The following is a 20,292-nucleotide window of genomic DNA, read 5'->3' as shown; positions in this document are numbered from 1 at the left end:
CATCTTATACACTCATAGCAGGAGTAGAGGTGTTACCTCCATCGGAGGGCCTCGAACCTGGGTACGTCGCCGTGTCGCTCGTCCCCATACCCGCATCCGGATACCGCCGTGAGATCACCTAGGAACCACCTTCGTTAGCCACCCTATGGCATATGCCGTGACGATACCACGACACCCGTGGGGGCCCCACCTCAGCCCTAGGCTCCTCAACAGCCGCCACATCCCTGGGCGCCTCCACCTCCGCCACAGCCACAACCCTGGGCGCCTCCACCTCCAGCACCGCCGGCGCGCCCGGCGTACGTTCCGCCGGTTCCCAACTGGCCGTGGGTGGTACCGGAGCTCGTCGTGCTCGACAACGACGAGGAGAAGCAGTAGGCGCGGGCGTTTAGGATTTATTTCCATGTGTTCAACTATGTAAATTATGTTTTCTTTATAAAAAATGGAAATTCAAGCAAAAAATGCGTCGTGCCGCTGGAGCCACCCCCGACGCAAACGGACACGTGGTCGATTTCGACCATTTCGACCCACGCAAACGGCGCGCGCGGATATTTTCGGACGCTGAAATGCGTCGTGCGTTGAAGATGCCCTAAGCAGAATAAGCAGAAGAAGCAAAGTAAACTCCGTTGTTTGTCCAACGCCAGGAAATCACATCCGGCTGATCATCAAAGGAGAAATTTCTGAACCTGTTCCAACAACTGCCAAAGGTTCAGAGATAACCTAGTCAGACGGGTTGGGTTTTATGCAGCCAAATCCAAGCTCTGTTCGGAAGGGCATCTCTGACTGTAATCTTCCGACGGCGGCAGTGCTTGAAGCCTTAAACATGTTTGGGAACTGACAGCTGAGGGGAAACCCAGTGATCCAGTGCCCTTTGCAAAAACTTGTAGATCTGCCGTCATGGATGTTGATCACCGTGAAAAACCGGAACACTTCTCTAATAGATCCATAGGAAGAGGCCGCCCTTGACATGGCTTCGTGTTGTCCATAGCCGAAGCGAAATTCTTTGTAAGTGCAAGTTAGGAATGTCCAACGAGAGTGGACTTTTAGAGCAGGTGCTTGGTGCGCACCCCTATCAGGACCGTCAATATTGCATCAAGATTCGTGCTAGCTTTTTTTTTTTTGCTCTCTCAAACAACTTCTCATTTTTGTATCTCTCACACCAAACAATCTTTGAATTTGAAATTTTGCAGATTACTTAAACATAACAAATAGAATGCGGGAAAAATATTTTGGATTTTTTATGTCAATATGAATATATATATTTCAAGAATTTATTTTGAATTTTAAAATAATTTGAAATTTTAAATTGCAAAAAAAATTCCAAACTATTTTTCCCGCATTCTATTTGTTATTTTTGAGCTACTTGAAAAAAAATCAAATCAAAATATTACATAATTTAAGAGAAATGAAAAAGAAAAATGTGAAAAACTTGAAGGTGCGCAATGCGCACCTGCTTCATTGAAGATTTTCCATGTCCAATCCCCCAATCTCCTTAGGCATGCAGACCGCCTTTAAATTAACCAAACATTTACCTCCCGAGACCGTGTCGCTAGAAGCCCGGAGGAATGCACGCGTCAACTTGTACAGTTGTTTGAGCGGCCACTGGGGGGGGGGCAGCTTCTTCATGAATTTGTCAAGAAGCTTCTGAAAGTGAGCTCTTTTCAACTTTTCAACCTCTTATCTGAGAGAGGGAGGCCTAAATAGGTACAGGGGCATCCAGCTTTCTCTTCAGAGAAGGCAAGATCAGCAGGAGACATGAATTGGGGAGAATGTTGCTTTTGGCAATATTGGTAGAGACCTGTAGCCTCGCCAAAAATCTTTAGCAATGCAAATGTAAAATGTGCTTATAGATCGAGCAGCTATGGCCTCAAAAAAATCATGACACAGTTTCCAGAGGTAAATGTTTGGTTAAGGTTTGGTTCCCAATTGGCCTAATAATGTGTCACTCTTCAGTCATTAGCGGCGAACGTAGGAAAAAAATTAGAGGGTGAGTACACTAAAAAAATTTATGTTTCCCCATTTAAATTTTTTTTTGCCAAATAAATAAACGTAGAAGGTGTGAGGCCGGCCGGACTGAGTACAGACAGCCGTAGACAAGAGGCGGCAATACTGCAACCACGCCCAAGGGAACAACCTCCACCACCACAGATGGAGGCCGGCAGGAGGTAGTAGTAGAAGCACACCAGACCACTTAGAACCAAAGGTTGGCAGTAGCACAACCTCCCGGAGGACTTCCTCCACCGCCATCGGCAGGTGCAGAACGGACGCGGCAGCAAGAACAAATCCACACCACCACTGCTACCCTCGAGCTCGGCGCCAAAGGTCCACTCCAAGCAAGCCTAGATCGGGTCCGTGAAGCTTCCCGCGCTGCAGCACGCGGCCTTGTCACCGCCACCCCCATCATGAGCTGCTCGTCAATGTCAATCCAACCGGAGGCGGCGCGTCTGAGCCCGACCCAGCTCGCCCTTATCTAGATCGGGCCCGAAGGGCCAACATCTGGGCTTGCAGGACTGACTGATCATGCTCGTGAACAAGCCGTCCTAGCCGCCAACTGGCAGCGCCATCACCAAGAAGCCACCTGGAACTATGCCGGAACACCGCTGGCCTTGCTGCACCACCGTCAGGCTGTGCCCTCCCAAGCCAAAGCTGTCGGCGCCGACTAGGAGAAGGATCTGCCACCGTCAGCTTTGCATCGACACAATGCAGGCAATGCCTGGCGGCACCCACCGGTGGCGACAAGAGGGAAGGAGGGTGGGGAGGCGCTTTGGCGCTGCGGGGAGGAGGGCCGCCTATATCGGGGAGGCGACGCAGGGGTAACCAGATGACTAGACAACTTCAGGCTTCTTCTGCTACTCATATTATGGATGCTATGAGGAGATCGGCTGATAAGAACAACAATTCAACAAATGTGGTAGGGGTACTCATCCAGGTACCATGGGTAATTGGGTATACGGGATAACGGGATAACGGGATAACGGGAACACAGAACTAACAATGGCCCGGCTGCTCTCAAACTGGCAGGATCGTGTACGATGTGTTTGAAACTTTGAATGGTCGTCTTCATTCACTCATCTTGTTTCCTGAGAGTGTAAACGGACTTTTCAGTAAAAGGTGGTGAAACAGCGGTGATGACACACTTTCGATCTACATAATGAGTTTGTTGGTCACACTTGGTTTTCTCATAATTACAATGAATACAATAGTTGTTGAACCATTAACAAAAGTCATTAAGCATCACCAGTGCAGCAACACATGAAGAAGTAATGGTGTGTCGTCCTCTTCCAACACAACAACAACAGAAGAGGTAGTGGCCCGTGGCAGGTTTGTTTGATGTTAGCTGGGTCTTGATAACTTATGAGACCACCCTTGATAGAGTAGTACTACCTGAAAATGTAAGAACTGATCATACATGCATGCTCAAGTGAAATGAATTTTGACGCTTAATTACAACACTTGACTCCAGTCCATCCACACCACTATATAGGTCGTAGCTTGTACATGTCCCTCGCACTGTCGCACACCTTCCCGAGCTCTACATTCTAGAAAACTTCCTCTTCCTCCTTGCATCACACACCTGCTATAGTTGAACTAAAGCATATGCTTGGCTCCGTGTGATCTTCCTAGCTATCTTACATTGGTCCTTGGTTTCCTATTAATCTCTTTGCTCTCACCTTCATATGCATCTCATGCTTGGTTCCGATTCTCCCTCGTCTAGTCCTTTCCTCGCAACCTGAAGGAGAGTATAAATTGGGGGATAGGGGGTGCGTGTATGGCCTCTTGTTTCTTTGTAAGGGAGAAATGTTTTGAGCCTTTGGGTATGAGAGCCATGGAGAAAGTAAGAGTCAGTTCAGGTTTTCATCCTAGTACTATTGGTTTCCCTGCACTGCAAATAGTAGCCATGTTTCCGGTACGATGGGGTCGACGGACGGGAATGCGGGACGAGAGTCGGAGGCTAGAAAAATAGGAAACGGTGAGGGTATACATCTCTAGAATGATTCCTCAACAGACAATACGCAATTCAATCAATTCTGGTAGGATGACTCCGGTACGATATGATGGATCGAGGAACGCAAACCTGTCTTAGTTTGACGGAAACAAGGTTTTTTTCCATGGATCTGACTTTGGTTCTATACATGTCCTATTTCCTGAAAAGAATAAAACTTTCACAAGCAGAGCTTGTTGGCTGCTGTTCTGTTCCTTGTATCCTTCAAAAAAAGGCAGTCCACCTACTGGGGTTTTTCGTCAATATAGAACACTTCATTCCATTACCAGATCATTGTATCATACTATGCAAGCAAAATTACCACAGGGCTGATATCCGATCCTTAATGAACAATTGCTGCATCACAGTTCATGCGAAGTAGGCATGTGGCCTGTAAATAATACATGCAGTTCTCCTGCATGGTTCGAAGAAAAATGGCCGTTTTAGTTACTGTTGCATAAGAGCTACACGCCTACACCTCAAACTTAATTAGCTCCGATGCACAAGACACTTATGCAAATTCAGAAATTCCATAACAGACTCTTACTCTCACGTTACAGACTACATATTGCCAACTAATACCGATTCTGCAAAGGTACATGAAGAAACTTCTGCGGACATCAAACATGACAAGCAGGCAAGCAGTGCGGACGCGAGCTGATTACATAGGGAGTCTTCTGCACAGAATAAGGATCGGTCACATACAGACCTATCTATCATAGGATGACAGGAGTACATGCTCTGGCTACATAGCATCCTAATTAATCCCGTCCAAATTATAGCATACCCGGTTAGAACTGATACTAAGAAAATGCAGCTCTCTGCTTTTCCTGTCCTCGCGAGCACCCCTTGTCACTGACCATCCAAAAACTTCTTGATATACTTCTTCACATGGCATTTCTGTTATCAGAGAAAACAGAGGAAAGATCAGGACATGTGTTACCACTTTAAGCATCAATGCATGAAACAGACTAACAAAGCCAGTGGCTGATACAACAATAGTCAAATGTTAATGTGCACTCATATCGAAATAAAAATTCTATCATACAACAAGGAAAACAAACTCTGATCACAGAAGGAGAAATGCCACATAAACTCAAATTAGCCACTTATAATTCATGAGCTCAAGCATGCCGGCGTAGAAGTATAATCTACGGTCAAGTTGTGTTCAAGAAAGAAACATGATATCCACTAAGAACCATTCACATAAAATAAGTACTGACAATCTCAAACATATCTTCAGATTGATGATTTCAAATGTAGGCAGCAAAAAATTACATGATGATTATATTTAAGAAACATGAAGTCAAAGTTGCATCTTGTTGGGTCTTTGATAATATTTCAAGACAAGAAAATACACATGCCAGCATGATAACAAGACTATGAGTAGTTCTGTAAGCCATATTTGCAGTTCGCGCTGATAGTTCAGAAAACAGTGATACAGTCCAACGAGATGTCCATGCTAAAACACCAAACAAGTCCCTTTTCAGCACCATTGCATACTGGTACTGGTACTATGAAGCCCTATAAGGATAATAACACGTTCAGTAAATATGTTGTCGGGTGCCAAACAAGCTTTAACAGAAGTAATGCACACCCACATGTGAGGGTCCCCTACTATGGCCACAAGCCCACAAGTAAACGCCTTGTAATATTAATTTACCCCACTACGCAATGGTTTCAGATCATCTTACAACAAGCATTCTCTAGTGTTTATTAACTAGTATTGTTCAAAAGGCCCAAAGGAATCAGTACACAAGTGATTTCAAATGATCTTGCCACAAGAATTCTCAAATGTCACTTAACTAGTATTGCCAAAATAACCTAAGTAATCGATCATGCAGCTAACACCAATACACAACTATACCAAAGAGTGCGATGGACGATGCACAGTGTTACATTCTGTCACGTCCAAGCACACAACATATATCTCTATTGATCAGAAGGCAAACCTTGTACGATCATCCTTGAGGGCAGAGAATGTGGGTGGCCAGATCATCATAAAAGGATGGATATCACTAATAAGTGGACCATTTACAGTGTTCTCATAGACTTTACACACTGACCATCGTCTCTCACCTGGGTTATCTGCACCTCAGCACACCTTTCGGGTCCAACCAGAGGAGGGAGCTGGCATGTGACCAAGGTAAGCATGCGCCCAAACACCATCTTGCAACATATATACACGTGTCATGGTCTTTCCTACCTCCTTGGTAACTTCCCCAAACACATACAAGTAGGACGATCTGCCTTCTTCTTTGGAGAGGATTGAACGGAAATTTTCGAGACTGCGGTCATGGAAGTGTGGGAATGATGGAATGATGGGCATGCCTCTATCTGGGCACAGCAGGTGGTGAACTTCAGGTGCTAATCCCCCTTCTTCATGGAGACTGGTGAAGATGTTGCTGTTCCGACAGTGCATAATGTTCTGGGCATCAAACCTATAGCCCGCTACGTGTCGGATGACAGCGGCAAGCTCTGGGGGCTGTGGCAGCATTGGGACAAAACGAGGGGGATCTAGCCCCTCTGACAAAGCAAACGAGATGTAGTAGCCGAGGAGGCGAGGCTGGTGATGGAAATGACGGAGCAAGTCTCATTGTTGAGAGCAACACTCTTCCTCTTCAGGATCTTCTGATTTGCAAGGCAAAGCCAGCAATGTTGCATAGAACTTCAAAAGGCACATATTGCATAAGGGCATCTCCAACGCGGCGAACCATCCCACGCCCGCGCGTCCGGATGGGTCGAAACGGACAAAACCGCGGCCCAACGCGGCCACGCATCGCAAATGCGGATGGCCGCGGTGTCCGGGATGACCCAAACCCGGCCCAGGTTTGCGTGGCCGCGGATGGCACGCGGCGTCCTCTCGTGTCCGCCTGCTCGCCTCCCTGGGCCCGGCTGTCGGTGGGGGGCGCGAATATTATTAAATGTGGACTGGGAGGGATCTGTCCAGTCCAGTCCACTTTCCCACTACACTCCACAACTCCCCACGCACGCGCAAACCGCCGCCATGGCCCCGAAGAGGGCTTTTGCTCCCGGCGAGAGGCCGCCTGCGTCGACACGGCATTGACGCAACCCGCGCCGAAGCCGGAGGACGACGACGACCCGGAGATGCGTGCCGCTCTAGCGCTGTCCAAGGCGGAGGACGAGGCCAACTGGCTGCATCTCGCGGCGGTCATTCGCACCTCCGCGATGGAGGAGGAGGCCCGGCAGGCGGTCAAGGATGCCGAGGCCTGGACGTTGCTCGACCAGGCCCGCCGGGAGGAGGAAGCGAGGCGGCGGCGCGAGGAGGCCAGGCGCCTCGCGTGGCAGGAGAGGCAGCTCCGCCTCCTGAGGCGGAGCTACGGGCTGCTGCGGAGCAGCGGGCGGCTCCGGACCCCCACTCGGCCTGGGAAGAGGCCCAGTGGTCGCCGTGGCTGGAGTTCCCGGTGCGGTCGAGCCACAACAGCGCATCGCCATCGCCGCCACAGGGACTAGGCGGCGCACCGGCGGCCACTTCGTCCTCCTCAAACCCTAGGATAGGGTTTTATATATTTTTTTAAGTTTAAAGCCCATATAGAGGGCTTTCTTTTGTAGTTTAAATTTGCCCAAAATAGGGCATATGTATAAATTTTCCCAAAATAGGACATATGTTTAATGAAATATGGTTTAGGTTTAATTGTTTTAGTTTTTTCCTTTTTTTGTTGTATTTCACTTATGGGGTGCGTCCGCACGTTGGGCGCAGTGCGCGACCCAAACGGACCGGCGGCCAGGTCCGCCTGTCCGCGCGGCCACCCAAACGGCTCAAAACGGACGGCCCAACGCGTCCATTTGGGTCGCTGCATTGGGCCGTCCGTTTTGGGCCGTTTGGGTGGCCGCGCGTACAGGTGGACCTAGCCGTCGGTCCGTTTAGGTAAAAAGGAAAAAATTGAAACAATTAAACCTAAACCATATTTCATTAAACATATGCCCAATTTTGGGCAAATTTATACATGTCCTATTTTGGGCAAATTTAAACTACAAAAGAAAGCCCTCTATATGGGCTTTAAACTTAAATAAAACCCTATCCTAGGGTTTGAGGAGGACGAGGTGGCCGCCGGTGCGCCGCCTAGTCTTGTGGGCCTCGTCGCCGTGGGCGTCGACGACGTCCCCGAGCGGCTATGCGCTGCTGTGGCTCGGCCGTGCCGGGGAGTCCGGCCACGGCGACCACTTGGCCTCATCCCTGAGGCGGAGCTGCCTCTCCTGCCACGCAAGGCGCCTGGCCTCCTGGAGCCTCTCCTACTCCGCCAGGCGCCTCTCCTCGCGCCGGAGCCTGGGCTCCTCGCTTCCTCCTCCCGGCGGGCCTGGTCGAGCAACGCCTAGGCCTCGGCGTCCTCGACCGCCTGCCGGGCCTCCTCCTCCATTGCGGAGGTGCGGATGACCGCCGCGAGATGCCAGAGCAGCGCGCATCTCCAGTTGGCCTCGTCCTCCGCCTTGGACGGCGCCAAACCAGCGCGCATCTCCGGGTCGTCGCCCTCCGGCTTCGGCACCAGCAGCACTGGTGGCTCCAATGCCGCGCCGACGTGGGCGGCCTCTCCGATGTAGAAATGAGAAATATCATTAGCTGCTAATGATATTTAATGTCTAAATGAGAAATGATTCAGCTAAATCATGTCAATTAAGTATTTAACGATTGAAAGATAGTTTATTAAGACCTCAATATCGCATACCATAATCATGACTTAAGGGTGTCAAGAACAAATGCTCAAAGAATTTTAAAATAATAGCCTTTTACGTCGGTATTTAGAGCTTATTTTACACAGGTAGATAGGCTGATTGCAGACAACAAAATCTGAAATTATGGTTTATGGATCCTCCTGAGGCTTGAAAGAGTGACATTAACTGGTGATAAAAAGAAATGAGTTTGTATACTTGAAGTGCTGCATTCAGATTCTAAGATTTCATCTCATGGCTAACCCCCTACAATGAAATAAGAAGGTAGATTGTGGTTCAATAATGAGTACCTGCCTGCCAAATGTATGGACACTGTTTGAGGTCTGATAAGATGAAGATACGGTACCAGACATGTCCCTTGAAGGAACAGGACCCTGAATAGATTGATGAACATTAGTTACAAAGACTATTGCTTATATGGATAAAATTAAGATAGTGTGTGCAATAAAAAAAACAGACTATGATACAGAAACAGTAAATTGTAGTCTTTTCAAACTTCCGATACTGCTCTTAGAAGAATTTGATTAAGGTACAATACATAAATAACTGACTTTACAATTAGTCTATGATAGCTTATTCTGATTTTTTTTACAGAGAAGTCTCGTAAGAAATTGGGTGTACTCTTGAGCATACCATAAGCATGCCTGAGCAATATACTAAAAGAGTAAATGAGAAATAAAAACCTTGAAGTAAGAAGACGATGACATTTTGTGTATTGCTGATTTATTTGGAGTCATATAGTTGCTTCCAAGATGATCAAAGGACGTGGAAGCAGACAATCTTGAACTTTGGAGAAGTGTGGGGTTCAGAGATTTATCTACTGTGATCGCTTCTACTGGTTTATTAGGTAGAAAAGAGGGGTCATGCAATCTAAGGCGCAAGGGTGACCCCTCTGGACATCTTGAACCCATATATGCCTTTGCAAGTTCTGCAGGTGAAGCAACTTGATCCTGCAGGGATCCATAAGCTTACATTAAGAGTGCGATCAGAAAGGAACATATCAACATAAAAGTAACAATGTGTCAGGACATGAAGATATCTACTGATTAAGATGAAAATCTCTGTCAACAGGATGGAAATATGAGATACCTATTAGTTAAGTCCAAATACATAATATGGTGCACTTGAGTTCTAAGTAGAAAATTATAATTGTAGTTGGATAGTTTGAAGCAATTTGATATTATACAATATGGTTAACAGCAAGAAAGTCAGCCTCAAAATTTAAGAGAAGAATGACCGCATGAATCGCATACTCACAGCAACACTGTATGATCTAATGGAGAAATCAACAGGTAAGCCTCTAGATCCATTTTCCTTCTTGCCGGACTCTGTTTGCTTTATATTACCAACTTCTGCCTGCGATGTATTGTATCCAACAGTTCTGGATCGCAACAGCCCAGCCAAATATTCAAACTCACTCCTACAAAACATAACAGACAATTATTGAAGAGAGATATGTAAGTTGTTTATAAAAGATAAACAAAACACTGTGAAACACAACACCCAAACCAACTTATACATTTGTAACTTGCAGAATGCATGCAACACAGAAGAACACGGACTTGGAGATCAACATTAACAGATAGGGGAATCAGCAAAAACGAAGTGTGAGATTTGAGTTATAGAAACAGGAAAACCCATAGAGATGAATGATAAACATGGAATCAGACAATAAGGGATTCCCTAGTGATATTGCTATTCATGCCATACGCATAACAACTACTCCCTCCGATCCTAAAAAAATGTCTGATGGTACATTTCGCAAAAACAACCTCGAAAATTATTTGGTCTCAACCCGCACTCCACCAAATGCACTGATCAGGAAAGGGATAGGGACACCGTAGCTGGCTCGCGCGCGTGGAGAATGGAGCCATGGGTACACTTTGAAGTCTGACCTGGGCAGACTCACGCGGGGGCATCGCGGCAAGGGGCGCACGCATGCGCGCGGCGTAGACTCCGGCAGGAACGACGGCAATATGCTTTGTTTTAGAAGGATTTAATTATAAAAAGTAATTGTACTAACTGTTGGACACTTTTTTAGGATCGGAGGGAGTATTCAAAAATTGCAACACAAAAAAAGAACCGAGAACTTAGTTCAGCAGTTGGTGATCTTGCTTTGTAGAAAATGCAATAACTTTCTTACAGCTTGTGCCCAGCTACTCCAGACTCAAGGAACTACATTAAATCACTAAATCATGAACTCCCAAGTGCACAAACAGAAAAAATCTTTGTAAGCACCGAAAGGACGTAAGATAAATTCAAAAAAATAAATAAAGAGAATCTCTGCTCTAAATGGCAATACAGACTAGGATTTGAGGAAAATGGAAATGAAAATCAGCAGCTACGGTGACTGAACTGACATACACAGATAACAACACAAAATTACATGTATACACCTGTCAAAAATTGCAATTGTCCTTCAAGCAAATAACAGAGAACCTTCCACATCTTGGTTCCGAGTCACTCGCACCGAAATAGCATTTGTCACCAAAATGAAAAATATAAGCATTTTATCACTGATTCCATTAAATATCAACAAAATATCAAAAGAATCAGGCAAGGATAATCCACAGTTCTTTGTAGCATGTTGGCAGAAACATTCTTGATCTGTTGATCATATGGCCAAGGTGGTGCTGTGAGGTTCCCACATATTGTATCATTATTCCTTAGATTGCAGAATGTTGAATGATTGAAAAGCTCACAAAAAATTGAGGTAAGTACCATGTTGATAGTGCTCAAATGATAAGTTAGATTATCCAATACTTGCCTTGTAGACGTTGTCTGTTTCAATAATTCTTCAAGTTCAATACCACGATGGCAATCAGAACTTCTGAGCATGACATCTCTATCCTTGATAGAGTTTTCAGGATTATCAGTATACAGGTTCTGCATGGACACCGATAAATGCTCGGAGGTTCAGTTATACGTTGAAATAAAAAATCCAACGGGCTAAGTAAAGTAATTAGCAGAGTGACATGACAAAAAAATAATCTAAAATAATAATAATAATAATAATAATAATGCAGCTTTTTCCTGGTGTTGGGCATGTTATTAGCTGCTCTAAGAACTAAGAATTGAAAAGGCATTTGTCTTTTGAGAATCCTTGCAAAACACTGATCAAAGTTAAACTCAGTGCCTGGCAGGATAAATGGCAATTTAGTAAACTATAGGCACTTAAAGAGCTTAGATTAAGCATTTAGTCAGGATAGTATACTATAACTAAATAAAGAATAGTAGGCCACGCAACAAGTACAATCTGGACTGCAGAACAAGCTTACTTTAGCAGTCTGTCCGCCATTTTCTTCTCCTTCTGGAATGTCATCCTCTATACATGAAAAAAAACAGCTGTGTGAAATTTGGTGGAAACCAATGACAATACAAATGGCTAGAATTATCTCTCATCTCACAGGATAGACTACACTAGCACCTAATTTCCAGATTCATGGCGATAAATCGTTAACCGCTAATGTGTTAAAGACAGTAAACATGGTCCACGCCATCAACTTGACCTCTCGGCCGTTATGCGCATCAGCAAGCTATGCTGAGTAGCTGAAAAAAGCTTGGAGATAATTTGGCCTTTACTAGATGATAGAAATCGCTGCGCCCATCAGACTACACCAACTGCAAACAGAACTACCGGAGAATGCATTCACCAACCTAAAGGCGGCGGCGGCGGCGGCGGCGAGTGAGGTGCGTCGAGCAACTCAGGTTGCGAGGGCCGTGCGTCAAGCGATTCTGGCCGCGTAGGCTGCGCATTGAACGGCTCCGGAAGCGGAGGCGGAGGCGGCTTGCGAAACACCGAGGAGATAAGACGTGCGGCGCTGCCGGTGACGAGACGAGTGAGCCAGCCGCTCCCTTCACCGCCGCGCGCCGCCGGGACGGTGGCGGTGGCGGCAGCAGGGGGTGCGTATGGTGATGCAGCTGCGGCGCGGGAAGCAGGGCGCCTACGGATCTTGCCCCCGGCGGTGAAGCCGCCGTCGTAGCCTCCGCGGGACGCCATGTAACGGCGTCGATGTGGGGCTAGGGTTTCAGGATCTTGTGGGCTAGGATTTTGGAGACGAGAAGGGGAAAATCGAAGAGGGGAGGGGTGGAATGCTGATTAGGGCTTGGAAAGGTTTAAATTGTGAACGTATCTATATCTATTAGTATTAATTAACTATATACTAGTAAATCTGCCCGTGCGCTTTCTACGGGTTCTCAAATTTTATTTCTCAATGCAACACATGTATGTTTCTTGACATGCATGATTTTTTTTCAACTTGGTGAACCTTTTTCGGAAATAGAACATTTTTTTAAATAATGAACATTTTTTTGTCTGTGAACAATTGTTGAACAACATGAAGATTTATTTTTCTAATGCACTATTCTTTTTTGGTTACGAGTGAGCACTTTTTAGCATGCGACCTTTTTATTTTCTATTATTTGAGAAATAGTGAAATACTGATATTTTGAGATACACCGTGACTGGTTATTGAAAGATAAACAAACATAATGCATCAACTTAAACCGTGACTCACCAAGACGGCTCCCCGAGTGCAGCGAAAACAGAAGGAGGCCCTGCTGTCGCGGCAACCACGCGATTCCTCTACCTCCCCGCACTCGAATGGATAAACGCACATCAAAGAGTGAGTTTGTCATCATAAAGTAGTTACTACATAATAACCATTTACATATTAGATAGATGTAGTGTAAATTGTATTCATAGCTTGTAGGGCTCAGAAGGAGAAGTAAACGACACTGGTAACAAATTTCCACGAAGATCACACTCGCAAACTTTACACATTGTTCTGCTGAGTCGCGGCTGCGCCTGCTGGCCGGGAACAATGCACCCCGGCCTAGCAACATCAGCGACTGCATCCATGGCAAGCCCCAACCCTATCGCATCTGGATGGAGAGTACCACAATTCAGTCAAATGTTTGTGCTTTGCCACGGAATAACGAAAAAATATATACACAATTGCAAACAATTGTTCTAATTTCATAAATGTAAACCGAATTTGATGTCTTGTGATTTCCGTTCACATGGCTTCCAACTTTCCGTACATACAACATCAAATATTGATTCAACCTAAATGTTTCATGTCAAGGTAAAACAAAGCTCTTTGCAGACATCACATGGACCTGAGAGAACTAATGGTCTGCGCCCACACACACGCAGATTTTTTTTTAAGAGGGGACACTATCGTTGATTAAAGAGTGTAATGCTTCGATGATTATTCTGTAACTAAATGTACTTTAAAGGCTATGTAAAGTGATATATCTCCAAGGTCCCGATTTCTTTAGTGAAAGCTGATGCATGTGCTTCTTAGAATAACGAGTCTGAAATCAAAAGGCAGGATGTTAGTGTCAGATGGTGCTACTGTTCTTCTAACAGAATAATTGAAAAGGAAATAAATGCATCTCTCGATAGCAAAGGATAAAAAGGCTCGTTAGGCAACATTACTGAAAAGTAGACTTAAGATTCAGAGGTTTTAGGGCATGTACAAGGCTAGCTGCTTATGCAGGCGCTTAAGTTCATAAAAATAATTTCCATAAATTCTGATTATCAGCTAAGCGTTCTAGGCTCCAATGTTGGTGTCGACACTCGTCCTGGCCGACAATATCTCAGTATTCACCGAAAATTAGTTTCACACTTCAAGATCTACAATATCAGAAAACTGAAAAGCCAAATAAGTTTGCTTTAATTATCCCGGACTACAAAATGAAAAGTTATGTTTCCATGTACACCATAATCTCATCCCCAAAAAGGAGAAACCAAAAAAAAAAAAACAAAGCCTACTATTGGATAGCATGCTCACCTTCTAAAGAAAGCAGAGAATAGTGTAAAACAGCAAAACATAAATCAACGGTTTCATATATAGAATACAATTTCTTGCAATAATAAAGACAGACTACTGTATGTAATTGGTAACCCTAAATATAAGTAAATCTTCTCATGCAAAAGAAATCTTGACTTTGTTTATACAAAAAAAAAATGAAAAATTACCAATTAGATTCAGTAGTTGATGCATACAGAGTTTATACATCTACAGGAGGCACACAAAAAAAATGAAAGAAACTCTCTCGTGCACAGGAGTGCACCTACATGGAGCATGAGTGCGTTTATGCGTCGCGTAGAATGGTCTTGCCTACATTTTCTGCAATCATGGGTATACCTTCTGGGTTAGCACTTTTTTTTGAAAAGAATGCAATATTAGCCAGTAAAGGCACCACTTCGGTTGGAACAAGCTATAAATCATGCATAATATAATGATGTATACAAGGCCCTCTAAATGCCAGGCTTGGAAATTTAAGAAAATAATATTATATTAGCCAAGCAAATTTTACCAATCATTTTGCCTTCTGATGGTGATTTCGATAGTAGTTGATACAGCATCAGCAGCCAAACGAGTACTGTCATCTGCATCACAAGGCGCCAGGAACCGATCAACGATGCTAGAGTTTAATCCGGGCTTGACTGCTGGAGCTTGCTCATTTAGAGGACCACATAGGACTAAGAATTCACTTGCATATAAACATTCACTGTTTAAAATATAATCAGGTCTATCTAAAAAAATGCATCAGGACCATCTGGAAAAATGCATATCTTCTAGTATACAGAAGTTGAACTATGTAGAACCAACTAAATCCATACAAATCTAAGAGCTTGAGAACATGCCGACGGTGGAGCTTCGAGGCGACGGATGCTCCAAGACGTCGGCTGGTACAACACTTCGAGAAATACATCAAAGCATACGCCTACACCTGCACATTCACCATCTGCAAGTAGCAACTGGAATTCCACCAAAAGATACAACCTTGTACTAAAATTATTAACTTATCTCAACCATTCACTCGCTGCTAGAGCAAATCAACAAGTAACTAATACATGTACCAAAAACGGATGTGGGGATCACCGACACATACATTGCGAAACAATGAGCGGATTTATCTCAGTTAACTTCACACTGGAATAGATCATTCTCTTTCCACTATTATACATTTAAAGTCTCTTTTATCTGATTCATGGGTATACTCAAAACAAAACGTCAACAGTATATGTACAAAGAAACAACCTAGAGAAAAACACCCAACATGAATTCTTAAGATGATAGTGACCTTGCACACCTCCATAGAGCTTGACCTTGCTGCCACAATAAGTCAATAGTATGAATCTCTTTCTGAAGTCTGCATTGTTGTTGCTACTGATTACTAAAAACTACCATTTGTATCTCAAAGAAGAAGGACATGGATAAAGAGCAAGGAACAAATCAACCAGCAGCGATGACTCCACCAGTAATACCAATTGTCAATACTATATCAGCTAGGGTACTTGTAGTGTTTTAGATGACCAGTACATGAAAGTGTTTCTCTAGTTGGAAGCAGACAAAGAATGCATATTCAGAGCAGGCACGGAACATCTAATCTAAATTTAGAAACAAACTAATAGAACAAAACGACCTTACATCATGTTAGAAACTTACTTATACTTCAATTTGTTACAGCCTTCAGATGGCCACGCCGAGACATTCACATTCACAACAATGGAGAAAAGGGACTTGCTGAACGTAATAGTAGTAATAACATGTAATGTCCCAGGTTTAGAGACGATCGAGGGGTAGAATTTAGAAAGGGATGTGCATTGCATCGTAAATTCTGGGGAAATTTCGCGCTTTTAAACAAAAACTGCATCGAAGGGGGACAAGTTTCTCTCTCGACACCTTACAGAGTTAGGGTTTCGAGAGTGCGACAAACTTGCTCTTATTCAACTAAACTAGGGTTTTGGAAAAGAGAGAAGGGATGTTGCATCACAAACTTAAGTTGCATGATTGAATTCAAAATTAAGTTGCATGATTGAATTCAAACCTAAAGTTGAATTTGAATTTCAAATTCAAACATCAAAATTGTTATTCCATAATTCAAACTTGAGATAATTCAATAAACAATTATAAGTAATCAAGAATGTAAATAGTATAACAATTATATAAAGCTCATTAAGGAAAATTGGAGCTTTATTGATAATCACACATAATACATTGTTATTTACAATATCCAGAATAGTAATATGAATCATTACAACCCATTACATAAATTGGCAAAATAGAAGAAAGAAAATAAAGGAAAATTACAAGGGATTGATCTACCCTAAACTACACAAGATGATCATCATGGAGATCTTGCCAATAGGATCTTGATCTTCATCCAGAGCATCACCTTGTTCCTGCACACAAACACAAAGAAAGCAAGTTATGCCAAGTGGCATAGCCACTTGGCAAGTTAGAAATTAAATGAAAAGAGAGAGGATATGACCAAAGCTGCCGAGCTGATCAGCTCCCAGCCAAGTCCCAAGCCAGATGCAAAGCATCAGGATACACACACACACAGCCTGCTCACAAGGCTCTGTGCATGGAGCACAGCACACACACACAGCTAGTGAGTCACCCAAGTGTGCCAGGTTCAGCTGTCGACCAGGAGAGCTTGCAGGGATCATATATAAGCTTTTCATAGCCCAAACCCTAGCTCATTCATCGACACAGCAGCAGGGTAAGTCACCAGATAGCAAGAACAGCTCAAGAACACCAAGAACAGGTGAACAGCCAGAGCTGTCTCACCTATTCCCCAATCACCAGAAATTAACCAAGTATCAAACTCACAAGGAGGAGCAGGGCAAGCTCAAGCACATCACAAAAGCAAATCCTCTACAACAACACTTTAATCTAGGAGCTGGAGTGAGGTATACATATCATCATGAACAAACCAGAGGGTTTTGTTCATAAATTGCACAGGCATGGTCTCAAGCACACCAAAAGGGTAGGAAACCCTGTTTGTATCATCATTTGGTCGTAAAGCCATTTGGTGCAAGCAAATTTGGGCATAGACTACTAGGCAATCATCCTATGGGAACAGCGAGCTTATGCAAATTAATGCATAACTGAAGAAATCCAAAGAAAAGATGAAGTCACAGCTAGCCTAGCCACACACTTAGCACCTACATCTACTTATGCCATCAGACTATAGACAAATTTTTGTCTATATACTTTGTCAACATCAAAAGGGTCACTGGAAGTCCAATATTGGATCAAGCCAATGAAAAGTTATCCCAATCCAAAGAAGCAATCATAAATCATAGCAAGTCACAGAGAGGGGAGCAACCATGACAGCATCACAAGTGCTGTCAGGGCCACCTCAACCCTGAGCCAGCACAAGAACCACACATCATTATCCATTTGGGATTCAGTAGAGGGCTAAGGTACACAACTGAGTGTTGGCATCCATCTAGCCCTAACACATTTAATAGGATGATCACAACTGCAAAGCAGCTCACATCACTTATCCACTTCAGTAAAATTCAGGCAATACAGATAAGTGAACAAAACAAATAAATCAAAGCACCAGGGCTTTGCTGATGATCCAATGGATCATTGCAAGCAACAGCTACTGCTTTAGTAAGCACCAACACACACCAGGACCAGCCTGTGTGATACACATACATCATAGATTGAACAGAATTGAAGCACTGAAGAAACACAGTAGCTTTTACAAGCAACTGATGATCATATGATCATCAGAAGCTTGCAAGAGCATGCCAGGGCATGCTAGGGCATCACTGGCATCAACACATGAATCATATAAATTAAACAGCCACAGTTAAGCAATAATTGAATCACAGATAATTATATAAACCATTTTTATGATTGTATCCAGAAGCATATTGATACGTCTCCAACGTACCTATAATTTCTGATGTTCCATGCTTGTTTTATGACAATACTTACATGTTTTGCTTGCACTTTATAATGTTTGTATGCATTTTCCGGAACTAACCTATTAACGAGATGCCGAAGTGCCAGTTCCTGTTTTCTGCTGTTTTTGGTTCCAGAAAGGCTGTTCGGGCAATATTCTCGGAATTGGACGAAATCAACGCCAAAGTTCTTATTTTTCCCGGGAGGCTCCAGAACACCGAAGGGGAGTCGGAGGAGAGCCAGGGGCCACCACACGTGGGCCGCGCGGGCCACACCCTGGCCGCGCCGGCCTAGTGTGGGGCCACCCTGTCGCCCCTCCTGCGCCGCCTCTTCGCCTATTTAAGCCCTTTCGACCTAAAAACGCAGGACCTTTTGACGAAACTCCAGAAAGACTCCAGGGGCGCCGCCACCATCGCGAAACTCCAATTCGGGGACGAAGTCTCTGTTCCGGCACCTCGCCGGGATGGGGAAGTGCCCCTGAAGCCATCTCCATCAACGCCACCGCCTCCATCATGCTCCGTGAGTAGTTCCCCCATGGACTACGGGTTCTAGCCGTAGCTAGTTGGTATCATCTCTCCCATGTACTTCAATACAATGATCTCATGAGCTGCCTTACATGATTGAGATTCATCTGATGTAATCGGTGTTGTGTTTGTCGGGATCCGATGGATTGTTACGTTATGATTGTCTATCTACAAAGTTTATGAAGTTATTGTTGGTGCAATCTTGTTATGCTTAATGCTTGACACTAGGGCCCGAGTGGCATGATCTTAGATTTAAGCTCTATACTTATTGCTTAGATTGTATCTACAAGTTGTATGCACATGTCACTGTCCGGAACCAAAGGCCCCGAAGTGACGAAATCGGGACAACCGGAGGGATGGCGGTGATGTGAGGATCACATGTTTTCACGGAGTGTTAATGCTTTGCTCCGGTCCTCTATTAAAAGGAGTACCTTAATATCCAAGAGATTCCCTAGAGGCCCGGCTGCCACCGGCTGGTAGGACAAAAGATATTGTGCAAGTTTCTCATTGCGAGCACGTACGACTATAATTGGAAAACATGCCTACATGATTAATGATCTTGATATTCTGTCTTAATGCTATTTCAATCCTATCAATTGCCCGACTGTAATTTGTTCACCCAACACTTGTTATTGGAGAGTTACCACTAGTGTAGATAGCTGGGAACCCCGGTCCATCTTTCATCATCATATACTCGTTCTACATGTCATTGGAAGTAGTATCAACTATTTTCCGGTGCCATTGCTCCTGTGTTATTGCTACTGCTGCTGTGTTACTGTTACTATTACTCTCATACTACTGCTGCTTTCACATCATCCTTGTTATTAGTGCTTTTCCAGGTGCAGCTGAATTGACGACTCAGTTGTTAAGGCTTATAAGTATTCTTTACCTCCCCTTGTGTCGAATCAATAAATTTGGGTTTTACTTTCCTCGAAGACTGCCGCGATCCCATATACTTGTGGGTTATCAAGACTCGTTTTCGGCGCCGTTGCGGGGAGGCATAGCTCTACTCATAAGTTCACTCCGGGGAGTACACTCTACCTCTCTCTCTGTTTTTATTTTGTTTTACTTTGTTTTGCTTAGTTTACTTTTGCCTAGTTTATTTGTGCTTAGTTTATTTCTGTCTTGTTTTATTTTTCTTAGTTTACTTTTTTCTAGTTTCTTTTTGTCTTGTTTTATTTTTCTCATACGGATGAAGCCTGGTGACCGGGTGTATACGTGAGCACGCATCCATTGGTTGACACGTGTCACATCTAGCAATCCACTGTTACAATCATTGTTGGGTTAGTAAACCACTAACACCACTTCCAAATCACGTAGGACCCACATTTTTGAATTCAAATAGTGGGCTAGATGCACTTTCAAATCACGTAGGACC

The 20,292-nt window shown here is 44.1% G+C and overlaps 1 protein-coding gene across 1 annotated transcript; it reads right to left on the bottom strand.

Moving 5' to 3' along the window:
* Positions 1-6,040: 6,040 nt before the first annotated feature.
* Positions 6,041-13,529, bottom strand: LOC124690832 (nuclear pore complex protein NUP1-like). Its single transcript, XM_047224160.1, has 8 exons — positions 13,448-13,529; positions 12,326-12,763; positions 11,947-11,993; positions 11,436-11,554; positions 9,926-10,088; positions 9,352-9,618; positions 8,959-9,042; positions 6,041-6,607 (listed from the first exon to the last, which is right to left on the bottom strand). The coding sequence occupies exons 1-8, from the start codon at positions 13,527-13,529 to the stop codon at positions 6,497-6,499; spliced, it is 1,311 nt and encodes a 436-aa protein (XP_047080116.1). The 3' UTR covers positions 6,041-6,496.
* Between the last annotated feature and the right edge of the window lie 6,763 nt (positions 13,530-20,292).

The sequence above is a fragment of the Lolium rigidum genome, chromosome 2, assembly GCF_022539505.1.
Source record: "Lolium rigidum isolate FL_2022 chromosome 2, APGP_CSIRO_Lrig_0.1, whole genome shotgun sequence".
Taxonomy (NCBI): domain Eukaryota; kingdom Viridiplantae; phylum Streptophyta; class Magnoliopsida; order Poales; family Poaceae; genus Lolium; species Lolium rigidum.
The sequence above is the reverse complement of the archived record's forward strand: the minus strand, read 5'-3'. Positions and strand labels throughout refer to the sequence as shown.

Bases quoted from the DNA above. Each gene is read 5' to 3' on its own strand.
- LOC124690832 (XM_047224160.1), bottom strand. From the start codon at position 13,529: ATGGATGCAGTCGCTGATGTTGCTAGGCCGGGGTGCATTGTTCCCGGC. The intron at 10,089-11,435 runs GCAAGTATTGGA...TATGTTTTGTAG, and splicing joins AAACAGACAACGTCTACAAG to GAGTGAGTTTGAATATTTGG. The intron at 9,619-9,925 runs GTGAGTATGCGA...GGATCCCTGCAG, and splicing joins TTAGATCATACAGTGTTGCT to GATCAAGTTGCTTCACCTGC.